This window comes from Panthera pardus, unplaced genomic scaffold, assembly GCF_024362965.1.
Source record: "Panthera pardus isolate Hobbes unplaced genomic scaffold, ASM2436296v1 HiC_scaffold_6, whole genome shotgun sequence".
NCBI lineage: Eukaryota > Metazoa > Chordata > Mammalia > Carnivora > Felidae > Panthera > Panthera pardus.
The window spans coordinates 135,596,528-135,615,631 of NW_026526991.1; the positions used below are offsets into that span (position 1 = coordinate 135,596,528).

The 19,104-nt window shown below is 57.8% G+C and overlaps 1 protein-coding gene across 4 annotated transcripts in view; it reads right to left on the reverse strand.

Annotated features, from left to right (window-relative positions):
* Positions 1–550: 550 nt before the first annotated feature.
* The window catches only part of PFKFB3 (6-phosphofructo-2-kinase/fructose-2,6-biphosphatase 3), a 74,676-nt gene continuing 56,122 nt past the window's right edge, over positions 551–19,104 (reverse strand). For 2 of the 4 annotated variants that reach the window (XM_053895619.1, XM_019460853.2), the window contains exons 3-17: positions 18,825–18,921; positions 18,061–18,127; positions 17,557–17,631; positions 17,139–17,195; positions 14,383–14,507; positions 13,692–13,899; positions 13,343–13,489; positions 13,103–13,207; positions 11,619–11,748; positions 10,756–10,818; positions 10,568–10,632; positions 8,680–8,853; positions 7,233–7,255; positions 4,826–4,878; positions 551–3,220 (exon numbers count right to left, since the gene is read on the reverse strand). In XM_053895619.1, the coding sequence (XP_053751594.1) occupies positions 4,836–4,878; positions 7,233–7,255; positions 8,680–8,853; positions 10,568–10,632; positions 10,756–10,818; positions 11,619–11,748; positions 13,103–13,207; positions 13,343–13,489; positions 13,692–13,899; positions 14,383–14,507; positions 17,139–17,195; positions 17,557–17,631; positions 18,061–18,127; positions 18,825–18,921 (1,379 nt within the window). In that variant the 3' untranslated portion in view covers positions 551–3,220; positions 4,826–4,835. The remainder of the gene's footprint in view (positions 3,221–4,825; positions 4,879–7,232; positions 7,256–8,679; positions 8,854–10,567; positions 10,633–10,755; positions 10,819–11,618; positions 11,749–13,102; positions 13,208–13,342; positions 13,490–13,691; positions 13,900–14,382; positions 14,508–17,138; positions 17,196–17,556; positions 17,632–18,060; positions 18,128–18,824; positions 18,922–19,104) is intronic. The other 2 variants (XM_019460855.2, XM_019460854.2) reach the window with 2 other exon arrangements.

Here is a 19,104-nt window from a genome sequence, read left to right on the forward strand (position 1 = left end):
TAGGCATGAAGGTGCGGAAGGAGAGTAACTTGCTCGAGGTGTGGCAGACTGGTCCTAGACGTGGACCGAGTGTTTTCCCCCAGCAGAAACGGGAAAGGGGCTGGGGGGGGGGGGGGGTGGATGGTGGAAGGAACCCGGAACCTGAAACACAATGGCTTCCTGTAATCCGCCCAGGGCCCGTCCCACTGGGCGATGCTTGTGTAAGAGACACCGCTGCCGTTCAAAGGGCTGAGGGGAAAGGACACGGGGTGAAGGGGATGCGAATTGCTGGGGCGCTCTGCCTGCGGTAATGGGACATCCACACGGGTATGCACTGGCCAAAACCCGTGGAACCAGAGGGAGCCCTAGTGTTCACCACGGATTCTAGTCAACCGTAACGCATCGATGCTGGCAATCAGTACTGGCACGTCCTGTTTAAAGATGACAGGGCTGGCGGGTCGGTCAGGAGCCCAGCGAGAGCCACCCAGTGCGTGGACCACAAATGTCAGCTGAAGACGTCTCTTCCCGCCCCCCCCTCCCACCCCCCAGAAAGGACCAGGGGCGCACTTCATCAGCGTATTTCAATCAGGTATTTTATTGTTCTGGCAACTGCAAAATATACAAATTTCTGAAAAGCATCCCCTGTTTGAAAGCTGGCACAGCGTCATCCCAGGTCATTAATTCAGACAACTATACAGAACACAGAGAAGTCATGAGTCACACGTAAAAGGCCCCCCAAAACCAACCACGGAACTACACCCAATCTATACAGCTTTCTATTTTCAGGCTCCCTTATACATATTAAATAAATAAATAGCACATCTGCTATCAAAATAATAAAAAAATAAATTTCAAGTATTACAAACGAAAAACATCATTGGTGCGGCCGTTCCTCTGCTGCCCGCAAATGACGAGCTTCGCCCACGGTCTCCGGACAGAATGAGGAGAAGGGGAAACCCACCCACAAACAACTATGCCAAGTGAACAAAATTGGTCCCAGGTGGTTTTCGGGGGGCTGGGGGGGGGGGCGGGGAGAGGCCATAGTCAGAGTGGCAGGAGCCCGGTGAGTGCAGGTCAAACACGTCCCCCAGCTGGCGCCTCGAGTCCGATCACGACTTTCAGTTGGGCAGCCTTCTGCAACCTCTGAGGTCTCGCTCCTCGTCCGCTGGCACGTTCTGTCGCCTCCTCTAGGCCCCGACAAACGCGTGTGCAGGATGTTCGCTTCGGTGGGTACTGACCTCAGCAGCTGGAGGCGGGCGGGGCACCCACACCCACACCCAGCCCCGAGAGCATCATCGGCAGGAAGGGTCAAAGCTCAGCGTGGGCTCCGACAACCGGTGGGAAAAGGAGGCCAGAGAGAGGGACGTGTGGAAGCCATTTCGCGAGAGCTGGGCTGCCAGGGAGAAGACCAACCCACAAGCACACGCTTGTGCCCGTGCACACTCGCCACCCGACGAGACTCAGTTGGCAGGAAAGGGAAAATAGCCCTTCTTCGGTTACATAGGAACAGAGATGTTACATATCCTCGGGCACGGTGCCCGGCTGGGGAGGAGGTTGGGGGGAGGGGGCGGGTTTTGGTGTGAAACCCACGAACTTGACCACAGGGCATCTACAGCACATCCCAGTTTCCCACTGAACCCCAACCAGAGAAACACGCGTTGTCCGGTGCCCTCTCCGGATGTCCAAGCCCCCACAGCCGCGCTCCCAGAGCCTGTCCCATAAGACAAGAGGGGGCGAGACCGTCAGGCTCGAAAGCAGAGGGCAAGCAAGGGAAGCGACCTTTGCCTCCAGCTTTGAGAGGTCCTTCAAAGGGTCGCTTGGACAAATCCTACACCGGAGTCTCCAAATCGTTCTGTCTGGGCCTCAAGATGCCTCCTTTTCCCCAGGACGTGGAGGCAACGAGGAGAAACCAGGAGGCAAAAACTACAGGTATCTAGAACCACACGTCTCCCTGCTGTGAGCCACCCCAAAAAGATGCCACAGGTGCCACGAACACCAGCGAGGACACCGTCTTCTTCGGACTTCGCAGCCACCGGGCACCCGCTGGGCGTAGGGCAGGTGCTCCACAAAAACAAGCAGGACTGAGCTCAGTCCTCAGTCCTGCCAGGAGACCACAGGCAGCCTCCTGGAGGAAGTGACCGCAAGTGAGGTCTCGGCTGGGCCACCGTCCCCACCTGGGAAGCACAGGGAGGTGACGAACATCCTGGAGGAAGGAGGTGACCCTTGATCATCTCTGTGCCACCATCCGGGTCAGCCTGGCAATGATCCACATGACTTGCTCTCCGGCTGGTTTCCTGGGTCCCTCCGAGCTCCCCATGGCACGGGCGCACCCGACTCCCCACGTTCTTTCCGAGCTCCAGCCCCCAAGGGCACAAACCCCAAACATGTAAGTTCGTGGAGAGAAGGTACAACCTTCAGGTCCCGCCTTCTGCCGTTGAAAAAGTGCAAAAGCAAGCAGCTCCAGGGGGGGGCCTGGGGCCCAGGCGGGAGGGCAGAGACGGCAGAGCTCCCTGGGGGGCGTGAGGCCCCGGGACTGTTCCGGCAGAACCTTTCCTTTTGCCTGCACGGCCACACTGTGCGTGAGTCACCCTCTTCCGAGGCAGGACGCAGACCCGGCAAGCCGTGGACGCATTGCACGGTGGCTCAGAGCCTTTACCCTCCTCCTCCGGGACCGGCCCCAACCCAGCACACGCCCGAGTCCTGCCCTCACGAGGCAACGTCCGGGGCCACGACTCACAGAAGAGCCTTGTGACAGTTTTCAACATCCCTTCTTCTTCAGCAACTAGACCCCCTTCGATTTTAGGATTCTGGGGCCCGTGTCCTCTCCCCAGGCTGGGAACATACCAGATCAGGATCACAGAAACGAAACAAAACAGAAGAGCCTGGAGGCCACCGTCCCCTCCTCAGGGCCCTCTCTCACCTCTTCCACCGCTCATTGTCCTTTCCGAGCCTCGTGGGGGGTCAGCGAGGCTGGGGGCGGGGGGGGGGGGGCGCCAGCGCGGGGTGCGCACACGGGAGGGGCCTCCTGGGGTCTCAGCCGCCGTCGGGGGCACGGTTCTGTCTGAGCGGCGGGCCCCTCTTCTACACCACCCACCCTGTTCGGAAGACGTCCTGGGGATGGCTGGCCTCGGGCGGGTGGAAAAGCACTAAGGAAAAGCTGCAGGAACAGAACTGGCACGGAGCCGACGGGCCTGCCTCAGTGCATCCTGGTGTCGATGCCACTCTGGGTGCTCTTCATGTTCTGTTTCCAGAAGAGAGGGGCGAGGAAGGGGAGTTAGCATTTCCTGTCGACTAGGCTTCTCATGACCAAAGCCATGCATGTGAGACCGCCCACCTCCCCCAGACAGAAAAACACAACCCTGGATGGGCGTCCTCACCAACTGGGCAGAAGAAAGCCCAGGGAGGCTCCGGGAATGTGGCGGGGGTTAAGCCCAGAGCTGCCCGGGGGGAAGGGCCTGGCAAGGCCGGGGGAGGCCAGGCATCTGCCTCTAGATGGGGAAGGAGGGTGGGGTGGCCCTGGCGGGTCAGAGCTCTGGGGAGCACTGAGCGCCAGCACCTAAGGAAGCCTCCAGGGCCTGGCCCTTTCGCGTCTCGAGATCGCCCCCGCCCACACCCAGGGCCCTCCTGCTGCCCGCGGCCGGGCAGGGGACGAGCCGGGACTCTCCTCCCAGCAGGGTTCAGGTAGACCGTAAGCTCCAGCCCCCAGAACCCACATTCTAGGAACATGGGCTCAGCAGCTAGAACACAGGTGCCCTGGGCTGAGTGGACGTCACAGGGGAGGACCCAGGCAGAGAAGGCAGGTGTCACTCGCTAAAGCTCTCTTCCTGTTCCAACAAAAGCAATCTTGGCCACAAGTCCCACCCCTGAGAAGCTGCCAGAATCAAAAACCCCTTAAAAATGTTCTTTGGGGTGGTGGCTGACTCTTGATTTTGGCTTAGGTCACGATCTCATGGTTCCTGAGTTCGAGCCCCACGTCGGGCTCTGTGCCTGGGATTCTCTCTCTCCCTGTCTCCCTGCCCCTCCCCTGCTCACACTCTCTCTCTCTCAACGTTAAAAAAAATAGTTTTTCAATCGGCTGGGAACAGATGACAGCTGCCACTGCACAGCAGCGGGCTCTCTGCCTGACTTGAATCCGCCACAAAGAAAGGAAACACCACTTTTATAAGTGTTCTTTCCCTCCCTGTGTCCACCGAGACTGTCTTAAAGGGACAGGGTGAGGGGAGCGTGGACGCCGGGCACACACATATGCAGGATCGTGGCAGCCCATTCCCCTCCGGGCAGAACCAAGGGCCCACCGTGGGGAAATCTCTAGGGACTCACAGAACCCGCACTCAGACCTGAGCCCGCTCTCAGCCCGACTCCGCCCAGGCCACCCGACCCTCCAGTCACGAGCACATCAGACAGTGTCTGTGAGCGGGGGTCTCCCAGGAGGACCCTGTGGCCTTGCACCCAGTCTCCCCCGATGGGGTCAGAGCCCGGGATGCTGCCAGGTCCCGCTGCACCTGCCGGCTTCAACCCACCCTCAGACATCTCGCGCCCAAGGCTCCGAGCACCCACGGATGATAGATGCAACAATGACACTGGGGACCACGTCACGTCACTCACTCATGGTGCCCTGGCTCAGGCCACACGGAGGGGAAGGAGGGAACGAGAGAGAGAGAGAGAGAGAGGACCTCGAGACAATGGTGCTGCTCTTGAAAGACACAAGTCGTCCGGCACGGGTGTATGAGTCACATACTGCACGATGGCCCGTCGTCACACAGACCAAGATGCCCTGACAGGCTGAGATGCCATGACTCGGGGAGATGCAGAGGGGACAGAGAGGGGCATGCACCGAGCCATTTACCTTTCCAAGGTTAGTAGGGAGAAAACTTTGAGAAAATGTGACAAACAGTTCGTCTTTCAAGCATAGTGGGGGGAAGGGAAGAAACATGTCGGAAAAGAAAAACAAAACAAAACATTTTTAGTACTATCTTCTTTTCAGTGCGCATTTGAAACTTAAAAATCAAGGATGGCCGGATGGTCTGGTGGCCGGGAGCACTAGTGTGGCCCCCCAGGGCGCTGCATCCATCCAGGCTGTCGTCACCAACCGTGACAGTTTCACCATGAAGCCACGATCGCTGGTGTCCTCAGGCCACGACCCGTAAGCCCCCAGGGGTGCCCCACACTCCCCAGGCTCCCGGTGCTCCTGCTACTCAGGAGAAGAAATCCTACTGGCCTGTGTGGAAGGGACGGCGGGGGGAGGGGGGGGGCATCAAAATACAGAGCAAGTGCAAGCCCAGGGGCCTCGGGCATCCCCCCAAAGTTCAGGGCACTACCTCCCCCACGATAACGACTACACTCCGCCAGACCCTGAGTACGCACTGGGCACTCTGCTAAGTGCTACGTGTATCCTCTCCTGATCAAAAACACCTCAAAGTGTCACCGCCTCCACCTTACGGACAAGGAAGCAGATGTGCCAGAATTGCGTCACCTCGCCCAGAATTCTAAAGAGGGAGGGTAGTAAAACCGAGACCCAAGCCCGGCTCAGTTCGATTTTAGCGGTAAGGTGTGGGGCCTGCAATCCCAGACACGGGCCCACGCTCCCAGGCTGGGCTGGATGCTGGGACCCCAGAGTGGCGTGGCGGGTCCAGAGGAGATATTTCTGCTGAACTGGAGGCATTCTAGCCGGAAGCACTATTAGCCACAGAGACGGGCAAGGTCAACCTCGGAAGGTGGGGGGATGTGCCTGAGAGGACCCTCCCAGCAGGAAGAGCTCTTTCCTGGCAACATCAGGCCACGGCCCAAAAAGAACAGAATATGCACAGAGGCAAAAGCAGAAGGCTCCAAATCCAAAGGCCCGTTTTCACCAAGGGGAACTCTTGATCTAGACGCACTCCGTGTTCTACGCCTGGCTTCAAGGAGGTACCGGACATGGGGCGGTTCGTCTTTAAGACTGAGTTTAACGGACAGTTACACACCCAGCCGTGGAGGGCGGCTGCATGGGGACCCTGCAAGGGCTAGAAAGGAAACCCAACAGCTCGGCCCGGTGCCTCACAGCTGCCCGGGACAGGGGTAGGTGAGCAGTCCCTTGACCGTTCCCAGAAACCAGCAGAGAGAAAGCAGTCAGCCTTCAGGACCAGGAGACCCGTTCAAGTCCTGGTTCTGCTACTGGCCGGCCGGCCGGCCGGCTGTAGGCAGGTGCCTCCCCCTCGGTCATCTGGTAAAAGGGACAGAACTGCCCTGCAGACCTCCTGGGCTTATTTTAAGGCCCAAAGGCACGGAACACACGTGAGCAAGCACTTTCGCCGTGAGCTGTCCAGTATCCCAAAATAGATTTCCCCGCAGGCGGTGCCACGGAATCGAAGCACCATGCTCCGCTACTATTTTCCAAGAACAAGCCCCGCTTTGAAGCTGACAGGCTGGACTCCTCAAGCCAGCTCAGTTTTTGCATCAAGTGGCGAAAAGAACTTAATCAGCAAAAGGGAGGACGGGCAGGTGTGACCTGAGGGGCTAGGGTGAGGTGCACTGGAACAGCGGAGACACTGAATTATCCAGCAGGCGCTCCGGCGGACCCTTAACCAGAAACTTCCTGCAGGGAGAGCTCCGGCCGAAGGAGAGGGGAAACCAAGGGTCTGACCGGAAGGGTCTGACCGGAACACTGCGCCTGACCCTGAACGTGACCGTTAAGGCTAAGCACGTGCTGGTACAGGACAACCGGACCCAGAACTACGGTTTCCCAGGGTGTCAGGGTCCGGGAGCCTCTGTGAGGACAGAAGGGGGGGGAGGGGGGCTTCAGGGCTGCAGCCCCCACCACACTCCCACCAAGAGTCCGTCCTCCGTTTGTTTTGCAGATTTTCCCTTCTAACGCGCAAGGCCTCTCCAAGGGGAGGCACAGAACTTAAAAGACAATGCAAGGGGCAGAAGACCCAGCCTGGCATGGAAATCTGACTCTGAAGGAAAAAGCAGACTTCTGTCAAGCTCGGGCCACCGCGAGCACTGGTAACTGGGACCCCGAGGGGCGTGCGAGAAGCCAGCCGTGTGCAGCAAGTGCTGGCAGCCAGACGCGCTGAAGGCAGCTGGGCCATGTGGCTTCTTGTCTCCTTTTCTAGAAGTTCATGAATCCTCCCTCCCTCCGCCCCCATGCCCATCCTTCTCTATCAGATTTGACAAAACCCGTCACCACCCGCAGCATTTTCACAGGCAAAAGGCCAAACCCGCAAGCAAGGAGAAAGAGGGGCGAGTGGCAAAACGATTCAGAGAAAAATACTTACAAACAGGCTTTCCCTAGCAAAGGCTGCAGAGAGAAAAAGCGGAGAGAGAGAAGTCAGTAGAGGACAGGGTACAGGCCCCGAGTCATTCGAAACCAAGGCATCCTCTGTGGGGACACGAAGCCCTGTCCGGCCTCCCGGCCTGGCCCACCCAACGGCTTCCAGACGTCCTGGGGATTTGGCCTGGCCACCTCAAAGGACGGTCCCGTCCAAGTCGGGGGAGCCCCAGCCACGCGTCCTCTATGACCCTCCTCCGGGTCGGCCCCACATACCATCCAACCCCGGCCCAGGCCAGTGCCCCCCACGTGTCTGCGACAGCAGCCGCTGAACTTCCAACTATGACCCCACGGTCTCCACCACAACTGGGCGTCACAGGGAGACCGCTTCGGATCTCAGCCTTCACAGAAAAACGCAGTAAAATCCTACAGCTACTGCCAGTGGGGACACCACATGTCGGCCACTCAGCACGAACTACCTCGCTGGCCCTGCCTCTTGCAGTAGGTGCCACGCTCCCATTCCACAGACGGGAAAACTGAGGCCTGAAGAGGTTCAGTGGCCTCCCCAAGGCTGCACGGCCCTCTCCCCCCCATCCCGATTCCAGACACCACAGAATTCAAATGAGCTTGAGGAGAAATGCAGGATAAGTCTGTGGGCCTCAGCACGGAGCTCGTAAGTCTGACTCAAAATTCAGCCCGTGAGTTATCTGTTAAGAGCCCACACGTGGTGGGTGGGGGTGGAGGTGGGGGGGAGGCCTCAAGGTGGCCCCCAAATATGTGCCCAGGAGTTTCTATGTCTCACGTGTTGGCAAAGATTCTTGGCTGTCACCGAGGAAAAGACTGCTCTTCTGAAAATAAATCTTCATGTCCAACAGCCAAGAGCCTTCAGCTTTTAATTTCCGTAGCACACGACACAAGTAAAATCTAACTAGATTTTTGCTTACTGGTGTTTTTACTACCTGCTAAAGTAACTACGTGATGAAAGAAAGTGGCTGTTCCCAGGCCATCCTGCGAGTCTGGCTGTCCAGGTTCTAACCCGGCTCTGGAGGGGGACACACTTTTCTCTAACTGGGGACCGGATGCAAGGGAGCACGCAAGGAAGGTCCTCAAGCCACTGGCCTGGGACAGAAAAGACGTCCTCAGGCCACACGTGGCCAAGGGCCCAGAGCTGAATGGAAACTTCTAGGGTTTTGTCTTCAATCTTGTTTGAGAAAACAAAGGGTTCGGGAATGTGAGCGGGACGCAGACTCGGCCATTTCTTCTGCTCTGCCCAGTTTTCTGTTCCTCAGGAAAGAGGTGTGTGCGCTCAGGTCGGCGAGGAAGGACCCCAGGGTGTCACGGACCTCGTGGGAGGGCGTGCCCACGTTCTCCCCGTCCACCGCCCACACGCGCTGCCCACGGCTGCTCTCCTCCCGACCCAGACTGACTGTGAGGAAGGAGAGGGGAGAACGCACTTGTCCAGGCAGCTGCGTGGGCACCTCCGGGGGCAGGCAGTTGGGCAGGGCAGCGGAGGGAGAAGCCACATGCTCCTCAAAGCTGTTGATGCGAGGCTTTTTGGTGGGCTCGGGGCTGGCTAGTGGGGTGACACTATTGCGTCTCATGAGCGGGTTAGGTCCCTTCTTTGCATCCTAAGCGAGACAAAGACAAAAGAGAGAAGGCGACAGTTACAAGGAGTGGGGAAGTATATAAGCCAAAAAAACCCCAAACCAAACCAAAAACGTTTCTCTGCTTCTGGATTTCCCAGATACGAGACTGACCGCGGCGACTGGCCCCGGGGACCAGCAGGGGTGCCATGCTGTCCTGCGTCCCCAGTCTGCAAGAACAAGGGATGACCTCCTGAGCCCCTGTGCCGGAACATTCCAAGACACCCACTCGGACAAGCGCAACATTCAAGGCAGGCGAAGGGAGAACACAAGACCAGCTCTGCAGACAGTCATTCAAAGGCGGCAGATGATGAGTCGGAGAAAAGAACCCGGCCGCCAGCCTCCAAGAGAGCCAAGGAAGGGGGAAGGAGGCCTGAGTGGGAGACTCAGGTCAACCACTGAGGGCAGGGAGGAGAAGGTGTCGGTGCCAGACTCCCTGCGCTGACCGTGAGCCAGGATCTGCACAGCAGACAAGGAACAGCGCCCGCTCCCCATCACTGCCCCCCCCGGCTTGGGACGAGGAGTGCCGGCTTCAACCCCTGCCAGGGGACTAGAGGTGCAGAAACCCCGAGGTGGGCAGCAAGGCAAGCCAGGCCCAAACACGAGCCTTCCCGCCAAGTGACGACACAGTGGAGCGAGGACCTGTGTCCCCAGGCCTGTGGCTCTGCAGCCTCTAGCCCAGGGGCCTGCACAGAGCTCTGTCTCCCTCGACACTGCCCCAGTTAGGCACAGGCAAGTGTATGCAGGGGCCATCGGAGCCCCGTTCCGGCCCAGCCCCGCCGGCGGAGTCAGGCCAGGAAGAAAGGTGGGACCCCACCACCCACGTTCAGAAGTGGGGGCCGTTACAGGGCCAAGGCTGGCCCACCCGCTTCCCCTGTGGCCACCCGGCCGGACAAGCTGGCGGAAGCTGGGATTTTAAGGCCAAGACCTTCGGACCGAGCTCCTTGGGAAACAGAGAGGTGTCCTGCTCGGACGGGAACACCACACTCTGTGTGAGGGAAACGGTCAGCTGGCCAAACGCTGTAGTTTGACCCTCGGTACAAAGTCAACCCAACGTTCCTTCCCGACCACGTCCGGGGCAGCAATCTGCTCTACCGCCGGGGCCTCCTGCAGAAAGCCTCCACCCGCCGTGCCCCGAGTCCCTCCTGCCCAAACCACCTGGTCTCTGCCCTCCCACCTCCTTTCCACGATTTCCATCTTCTTGGTAATTCTGCACCGAAGTGTACACAGACGACTGAGTGGTTTGCTAATCCCGTGTGAACCAGTGACTCTAGAACCTGGAAGGCATCTCAGCCGCCCCAAAGGAAAAGACGACGGTAACTGAGCTACGACTACTCTTGAAAGCGCAGGATGCGTCTCCCTCTTTAATACTCACGTCATGGGATAAGTCGAAATGGGGGGGAAAAGCGTGCAAAGTGAGAAAGAGAAAATGCCAAGCAGCCACATATAAACACGAGATAGGAACACACGGTAGCTGAGGAAGAGCAGGGGAGGAGGTCACAAAGGCCGGCCAATCTCAAACCAACTACTACTCCAGAGAGAACCCGCTAAAAGACACAGGTTCAATTGCAGGCAACTCAACACGGGGACCTCTCGAGTGCTCACACCCCCTGGCCCTGTCACTCGACAGGGACCCTCTAGGGATGGAGGCCAGGACGGGGATGCTGGGGAGCAGGAGGCAGGGGGTGTTTAGACTCACCTCTGACCTCTCCCGGTGTGTGCTCACAGATTCCACATTCAGATAGATGGACTCTACGCGGCAACCTGGGTGGGGTGGGGACAGGGGTTGGCTTCCGGTTAGAGGGGACAGGCCGCTGACAGCCCCAGAGCCACCAGGAGCCAGCGTGCCAGGGGACATCTTGGCCGGGGCTGTGTCCCCATACTCACCGTAAGCGACAGGTGTCAGTTTCAGGACGGTGTGAAGGGGGCATTTCAGGTAAGGCATCTCCTCTGAAAAGAAAAGGCCTCGCGATCAGCTAGGAGCCTTGAGGACAGATACACACAAGTCCCCAGTGAGAGCTTCTGCCTGTTGTATGTGCCCCTGGAGTCCAGGCCGAGCAGGAGACAGGGGTGTCTCCTCCTCCCCGCTACACACAGGCCCCCTGCTCCAGGCAGGCAGCCTAGAAAAACCACTAGCCAAAAGACGAGAATCAAAACAAACCCCAAGCCCACCCTTGCACGGTGCACTAGAGTTAAAAAAAAAAAATCAGGGGTGCCTGGCTGGCTCAGTCGGCTAAGCGTCCGACTGTTGGTTTCGGCTCAGGTCATGATCCCTGTGCTGACAGCTCGGAGCCAGCTTAGCATTCTCTATCTCCTGCTCTCTCTCTCAAAATAAATACATAAACTTAAAAAAAAAAAAAATCATTCCCTGAACAATTTAGGTGTGTCAGGATTCAAGTGAGCCTTGGGTAGACATAGGCTTAATTTTAAGAGTCTCATTAGAGTTTTCTGGGCTCTTTGTTCTTTAGAGGTGGGCTGCCCCCCCCCCCCCTAGAGGTGAGCGGCTGGGGGCCTGCGGGAGGCTGTGCTCTGAAGGCTCCAGCAGGAGGCGCGGCCGAGGCCTTTCCTAACGCTCAGCAGCAGTGAACCGGCGCGGGGAGAGAGACCCCGCGTGGTCCCGTGGGGAAGGTGCTGGTCCACGGCGTCCCCCAACTCGAAGGCTGGCTTCCCTCCGCCCTTTCTCGGAACTCCACGGGCTCCCCGTCGCCCCCACCACCCAGAGCAGGCTTCGTGGGGGGGGTCGGCGGCACCTGCGCTCTTATCCAGGAAGTAGGCGAGGAGGCAACGCAGGACGGCCTGATGGCAGATGACCAGCACGTTCTCCTGCCGCTCCAGCTCCATGATCACCGGCTCCAGGCGCTGCACCAGGTCCTGGTACGACTGCAAGACAGAGGGACGGGTCGGTGCTGCTGCAGAGGCGCACGCGGGCGGGGGCGGGGCTCTGCCGCCTCAGCCACGGCCCTTCCCCCGTTAGAAACCAGAGAACACGCCATCGATCGATAATCGATCCACAGCCGGCGGTGTTTCAGGGCTGCACCCCTCAGGGCCCCTGGGGACCCACATCGACTGGCTTCTTAGAAAAGGGAGGCCGTCCCCGTGTTGGTGAGGATGTGACACATCCCCTGCCAGAACATAAACCCGCCGTCCTCCCTCTAACGGCTGCCTCCTAATTCTCCACGCAGGGGGATGAGGGACTGACGACTGGACACACGCTGACAACGTGGGGGACCCTGAAAACGTCCCCTGAGTGAGAGAAGTCATACACAGTGTGACCACATGTTGTATGACCCCTTTCTGTCAAACGTACACAGTAAGCAATGCCACAGAGATGGGAAGTAGACCCCTGGTTTCCAAGGCTTGGGGGAGGGGGAAACAGGCTAGGGTTTCTTTTGGGAATGATGGAATGTTCTAGAATTTGTGGTAATGGTTGCCCGGTACTATGAATACACCTAAAAACCACTGAATCGTATACTTTAGTGAGTTTTATATTGTGTGAATTTTCGCTCAATTAAAAAAAAAATTGAAAAAAATGGGTGGGCATGTGACTTTTAAGGCTACCAAGGTTCCTGCTCACGCCCATCCCTCTGTGGTCTCCCTTGTTCTCTCACTAATCAGGTTCCGGGAACAAGGGCCACGGAGGAGGTGAGCGCCCTGAGCAGGAGGAAACTGAAACGTGACAGACAACCAAGACGGCCCGCAGACAGCAAGGACCTGCCAGGTGTCACCAGGCTGCCTGCAGCCGACACCAGAGCATCGCCCAGAGGCTACGTCCAGGGCTCCCTCAGCAAATCAGTGATGCGCGGGACCTGAGATGACACAGTTGCCATCGCGTCTGCAGTCAAAGGGGAACCCGCGCACAGGGTGAGCCATCACCCCTGACTGCTGTTGCCTCCCACGTCACCATGGGCTCATCTGAGAGACACATCTCTCGCTGGTGCTCAAAGGAAAATACACCTGTGCCTCTCCTGGAGCCGTTTACAAGGTTCAGTTTAGGAAAACTGGATTCGGAAGGGAAAGTGCCGGGAACAGGCATCAGAAGGCGTAAGGGGCAGGCGGGATGCAAGAGCCCTTCCTGCCCCTTCCTCCCGGAGCACGTGGCTGCTGAGCACAGTTACCCGAATGGGGCCACCCGGGCCCCCCGCGGCCCTCTCTCAGCCTGGCCTGTCACCAGCTCCCGTGCGCACAGCACACGCCGGCTGCACCGAGTGACGCGGGCGAGAGCGGGCACACGTACCTCCCCGGTGGGGTAGCGGTAGTAGTATTTGTCCTGCTCGCGCAGAGTGTACTCCTCAGGGTAGGTGTCCCTGATCTCCTCGTAGGTCATCTCCTCACAGACACCCTGGTGGGAACACCCAGACATCACCTGAAGTCGCTCAACATGGCACGTGCGGGTCTGCGAGGGCTCTCGTTTCCCAGGGGAGAGACCTCCGTGCCCTCCCGCTCCCCACGGCCAAGGCCAGGCCCCGGCACTCACGGCGTCGATCTCGTTGAGCGCCTTCCACTGTTCGTAGGGGAGACGCAGGGCTTCCGCCGTCTGGATGGTGCTTTTCAGCTGGCTGGTCCACACCTTGAGGTCCTTCAGGTTCTGCTCCTCCACAAACTTGCTCAGGGCATTGGCAAACTGCGAGGGCGTGGGACAGAGGGACACGGCCTGACTCAGGCTCCTGCCCCTCCTGGAGAAGCAGAGCAAGACCTGTCTCATTCCGCGTCAGGGGCGTGACTACACTATCACACACACACACACACACACACACACATGCACGTTGCGCACACGGGATGCACCCAGCCCCTCGGCAGCCCGCCTTGCCCCCGGCTCCCCCTACCTTCCTGCCCCTGCTGGACAGACCCGAGTCCCCTCCGATCTTGCCCTGGAGGTTGTGCTCGCTCTCGCCGTGCCGACACAGGTAGATGGTGCGGGGCTGCACGTGGATGTTCATCAGGTAGTACACGATGCGGCTCTGAATGTGGTCCTGAACTCTGTTCACCAAGAACCTCCGGCCCACGTCGATCACCTTGATCAAGGACAGGTCCCTGCCGGGGAAGGCGACCAGCCGATCGGAACTCCGCTGATAGCACAGCCCAGCCCAGCCGGCCCGGGTGTAAACCCCCATGGCCCCGGCCGATGGCGGAGACTCAGCCCCCACAGACCCACGAGGGGAGGGCGCAGACTGAATCTGTGTTCTCGGAGACAGACACGTGGGTGCTATCCGCAGCAGCGTGTGGTCAGAAGAGGGGAGAGGGAGGCGGGAGACCAGAGCAGAGAGAAAGGACACGCATGTCAAGGGGACAGGAGCAAGACGGGGCTCACATGTGTACTTCCCGTGCTGCTACAGTTAGTGCCGGAAACAGTCACCATGGAACACGCAAGCAAGGATTTTTTTAAAGATGTTTTAAAAGACAGTTTATAAAAGGATCCAGGAGCAAGTGCTTCGTACGGACAGCACGAAAACACTAAAAAACAAACAAACTCTACCAAAGCAGAAGAGTCAGAGACAGTCACCTCTTCGTTATTACCTGTCACATTTATCAGGGTCGAGGGGCTGATAGCTGGCTTCGTAGCAACTAATTCTCTTCATGAAGTCGTCCATAGCTTCTGCTGAGTTGCAATCTTTGTAATCCGGGCTAGAGATTTTAACTTCCTGTAACACCACAAAGAGGCAGCTGATGAATCACGCTGGAAGGCTTTCTGCTTAGACGAAGCGGGATTTGGGGCTCGCAAACAGGGAAAGTACAGACCAGCTCAGAGTGACGATGATCCCACCCAGCGTTGAAAAGAAAAAAAGAAATACACCGGGGCTCGAGTTCTAACCCAGTGATGACACAGGCAGAGCACCCACAGTGGACAGGGGATCGCTCCCTGGAAGGACGTACACAGGAAAGCCACAGGCTTCTACTGAACACATCCGAATGGGGCCACGATTCGGGGTCAACCCGGTAGCCAGGTCATCCCCGGACCGCCAAGCCTCAATTCGAGGTCTGGATGCACACCTGCAGCACTCCCCACACCAAGTGCAGGCTGTCGGCCAGCGAAGGCGCGCTCCCGAGTTGCGGGTGATGCCCTGCCCTGTGCGCCAGGCAGGATTCTTCCTGCCACCACCCATGGATGGGGCACCACATGCTTCTAACTGCTCCCCAACTAGTGCTTCTCCACCGGGCCCAGTCCTTTGTAAGGTTTGCTCTTATGGGAAGAGAAAGCAGAAGAAACAGCCCTCGGACTCACCCATCCCCTGTAAGTGAACAGTAGGTCTGAGAAACCTGGCAGGGTTTTTAGCGAAATTTTAGCGAAATTTGTTACTGCACGTGCTCTTTTCCTCTACAACCACCACCACTGCCAGGAGAGAGGCAGACACTCTTCAAACACCGAGTTCAGGGGCGCCTGGGTGGCTCAGTCGGTTAAGTGTCTGACTTTGTTCAGGTCACGATCTCACAGTTCGTGAGTTTGAGCCCCGTGTCGGGCTCTGTGCTGACAGCTCGGAGACATTCTGTCTCTCTCACTCTCTGACCCTCTCCTGCTCACATACACTGTCTCTCTCTCACAAAAATAAATAGACATCAAAAATATATATATTCTTAAAAACAAAAAACCGAGTTCAGGGGCACCGAGGTGGCTGAGTCGATTAAGTGTCTGACTCTTGATTTCAGCTCAGGTCATGATCTCACGGTTCGTGACACCGAGCCCTGCATCAGGCTCTGCACTGACTGCAGTGCCTGCTTGAGATTCTCTCTCTGCCCCTTCCCAGCTCACGTGATCGCTCTCTCACAATAAATACACAAACACTACAAAACAAAACCTGAGTTCGGTGGGGAGTCAGCGCTTCACGGGTGCAGAGTCTCGGTCTGGGAAGATAAAAAGGTTCTGCGCATCCGTGGTGGTGACCACGGTGCAGAGACCTGAGTGTGCTGAGAGCCACGGGATTGAACACTTGCGTGGTGAAGACAGTAAATTGTATATTTTACCACGATGAAAAACAATCTAAGTTCCCAAATCCCTTTCTCCCTAGCACGGCCGCCGCCAGAGAGCATGCTGGGAAGGCCTACCCTGCAAAGCTGCTCTGGGGCTTAATCGGAGACACAAGATTCCTGAACCCGGAGGGTCGGGGCGAACGACTGGATGTGTTAACACGGACAAGATCGGTGGTGAGCTCCTAGCCATGCACGGGCTAACTGCTCACTGCGGAAAATGCACTCTGCGCCCACGCTATGCTTTGCTACCAAGACGAAGCTAGTAGAACGAAACTAAAGGAACATAGCAAAACCCTTTGTCCAGATTACAGCAACTTCTGTTCTACCTCCCCGTCCTTTGGGCCTCTTCCTCTGGACCCGATGAAACGCATCTGGGTTTTCCGCAACGTGAACAGCCCTTTCTGAGCTATGAACTCCGTTCTTAGAAATGCTTGTACACATTCCCACTGCCTTGGAGAAAAGTTCCAACATCGGAAGCCAATGAATCCTCAGCAACCCTCCAAAGATGCGCGCTTGTAACGCAGCAAACCCCAGCATTCCCTGTAGAAGCATCAGACCTGCTTTTCATTACAGATGCAGCTTATTCTCATGTATTTAAGCTGCACAGAAAATTAGCTACATGAGGAGATGACCTGTGGTAAAGTCTTCATGGTAACGGCTTCCATTTATGGTATATTGCTTTCAAGCGGCAAAACTTAAGAATTAATCAAATTAAGCTGCCAATTACCCTCAGTTTATCTGGGCAACCTCCCCTTGGCACAGGGCGAGGAGAAGGGTATGCTACGGACACATCAGCAGGAAAACAGTTTTACTGCCCCCGTTTTTCCCACACTTGGGGATTCTGCCTTTCAGTCTGTTGTGTCCTATGAAGTTTTATCAACACACAGTCATTCTTTTCTACTGGGGACCTTCACAGCTAAAGAGAGTCCAGCCTGCTGCCTTCCTTCCCTTCTGGAAGGATGAGCTGCCCTTTGTCCCAAGCAGCCCTGTCCCCACCCAGCTGCCAAGCTACTGCCACTCGCAGAAACTGTTCCCAGACCTCTGCTTTTTATCTCTTAGGTCCCGCAAAGGCTGCTTTCTGCCAACCGCCTGCAAGGACCCCAGATAAAGCCAGGGCAGGTCACAGAACATGCTTCTAAATTAAACACCACTCCACACCTCCCACCTTCCCGGTCCCATGACTCAGACAAAACCAACAGGCTGGGACAGCCGGCTCGTTCTCAGCGTCTAGTTACTGCTCTGGGCCCGAGCTGGTTCCCCACTTTTCTCAGACTGTCACCCTACAGTGGCGTCCTACGTTGTCTTACCATGATGTTGGAGGCCACAACCATAGGGTCATCGCACACAGACTCAATGAAAAACACCTGGAAGAAAGCAAAGAGGAAAGTTAGAAAACCACAAATGTGACACACACACAAAGCGCGGATGCTGGTGTCCCTGTGATGTCACCAACCTCATTTGAGGAGGAAGGACCCCATTTACGAACACCCAAACACATACAAAGAACTACCTGCTCAACCCTGCGTCCTTTGCCCATCCCACACCCTAGTCTGGGTAACCGTCCCCCCCCCCCCCCAGAGCCCCCACAGGAAAGGCCCAATGTGTCCGCAGCAGAACAAGAGCAGCGGGAGGTAGAGAACCAGGCCCGGAGCAGAGACACAGGCCTCAGCCCGTCCCCGAGCTGCCTTCCCTGCTCCCGCATGCTCCAGAGCAAGTTTCGCTCACCTTGAAATCATTTTCTTTGGCAAAATGAAGGATCATGTGTCTCCTCTCTCTGGTGGTATTGGTGGCATCGAACACCTGATGGGGAGACAGTAGGGCCGTGAAGAGAGGCCACGTTCGAGATGAACAGTAGGGTACTTAGAGCCAACAAACATCAGCTACACACAGGGGAGGGTGCACGTGGAAGGGACCCCTGGCTACCGCGGCGGCAGCCCCCACCCCAGGTCCACCCCTTACCCCCCCCAGCACACAGGGGACGGGTGGGCACAGAGCACAGCGCCAGCCATGCCCCAGGTCCGCCCCCAGCTGACCACTCTCCTGGCCCCCCCAGCGCTGCTCTAGACCGTCGCTCCCCTCAACTCTCAGGCCACAGGCACTCGTCCCTTTTCGAGGAGTCCCTGCGGCGGCTCTCGGCACTGCCCGGGGCAGTGTCTACACTTCTGTCTCCCCAGGGCACCGTGTGCTATGGCCTCGGACACAGAGCTGGCACCCCGCCCCCGGACTTACTGCAATTTGGCCCCCTTCCTTCGTCAGGTAACTTTTGACGTCTCTCAGGGCAGCCAGAGCGCACTGCCTGCAACAGGCAGGAAGAGAAAGCACGCGTCACGCCAGCCCGTCCGGCGGGGGAAGGCCCAGCAACCCGCCGCTCATCCCAGCGAGCAGAGTGACGAAACCGCCAGGCCGGCCGGGGCTGCGGGGCCCAGTCCACTCGGGCCCACAGGCTCCCAGTCCAGCCCCGCAGACAGGCGGCTGCGGCTGCCCGTGGGAAATGGGGCTCATGCCCGGGCTGCGCCCTGAGATCTCACTGGGAGCTTTTACAGAGCTGACGCCCAGGTCCGGCCCATGGATTCTCACGGCTCTGTCCAGGGCACGGCCCACATCCGGATCTCCCCAGGCTCCCAGGTGACCCTACGACACTTGTCAGGGTTGAGCGCCACGGCACTTGGGTTTCACGACCACCCTGGGCTTACAAGAAAAATCCTCTCCAAATGGAAGCGGAACGTTTTCCGCAAAAATGGCCTTGTTCACTCTCAACGAGACACTGCTGTTGATTTGTATCAACCAGCGGCCGAGTTAGACCCTCCGGGAGCAGAGGAGGCAGTGAGTTTCACGGAGGCGGCGCCTCATCCTAACACACCCCGAGGTGGGGTCACATGTCATGGCCACAGCGGAGCCACGCTGCAGACCAGCTTCTTCTTTCTCCAACAGAACCCGGCTTTGGGAAGCCGAGCAAACCCAAGCCCAGGTCCCCACGGCAGCTCGGGCCTTACTTGCGGACTTTCATGGCCTCCTCGTTGTCGGGGCGAAAGAAGCTGTAGGAGCTGTACTGTTTGACGGCCTCCCGGCGGTACTCCCCGACGTTGAACACTGTGGGGACAAAGGCGGGAACCTTAGCTGACCCCCCAGGAAGAAGGAGCCACCAACATCTGGGAGCTCTCTCTAAAAAAGGAAACCGAGCCTACAGAGCAACACCAACCTGAATGAGGTTCTGCTGAGACACGGAGGCGGGAGAGCGGACCTCCGCGCCCAGGGCTGCGAGCCCAGAAGGCA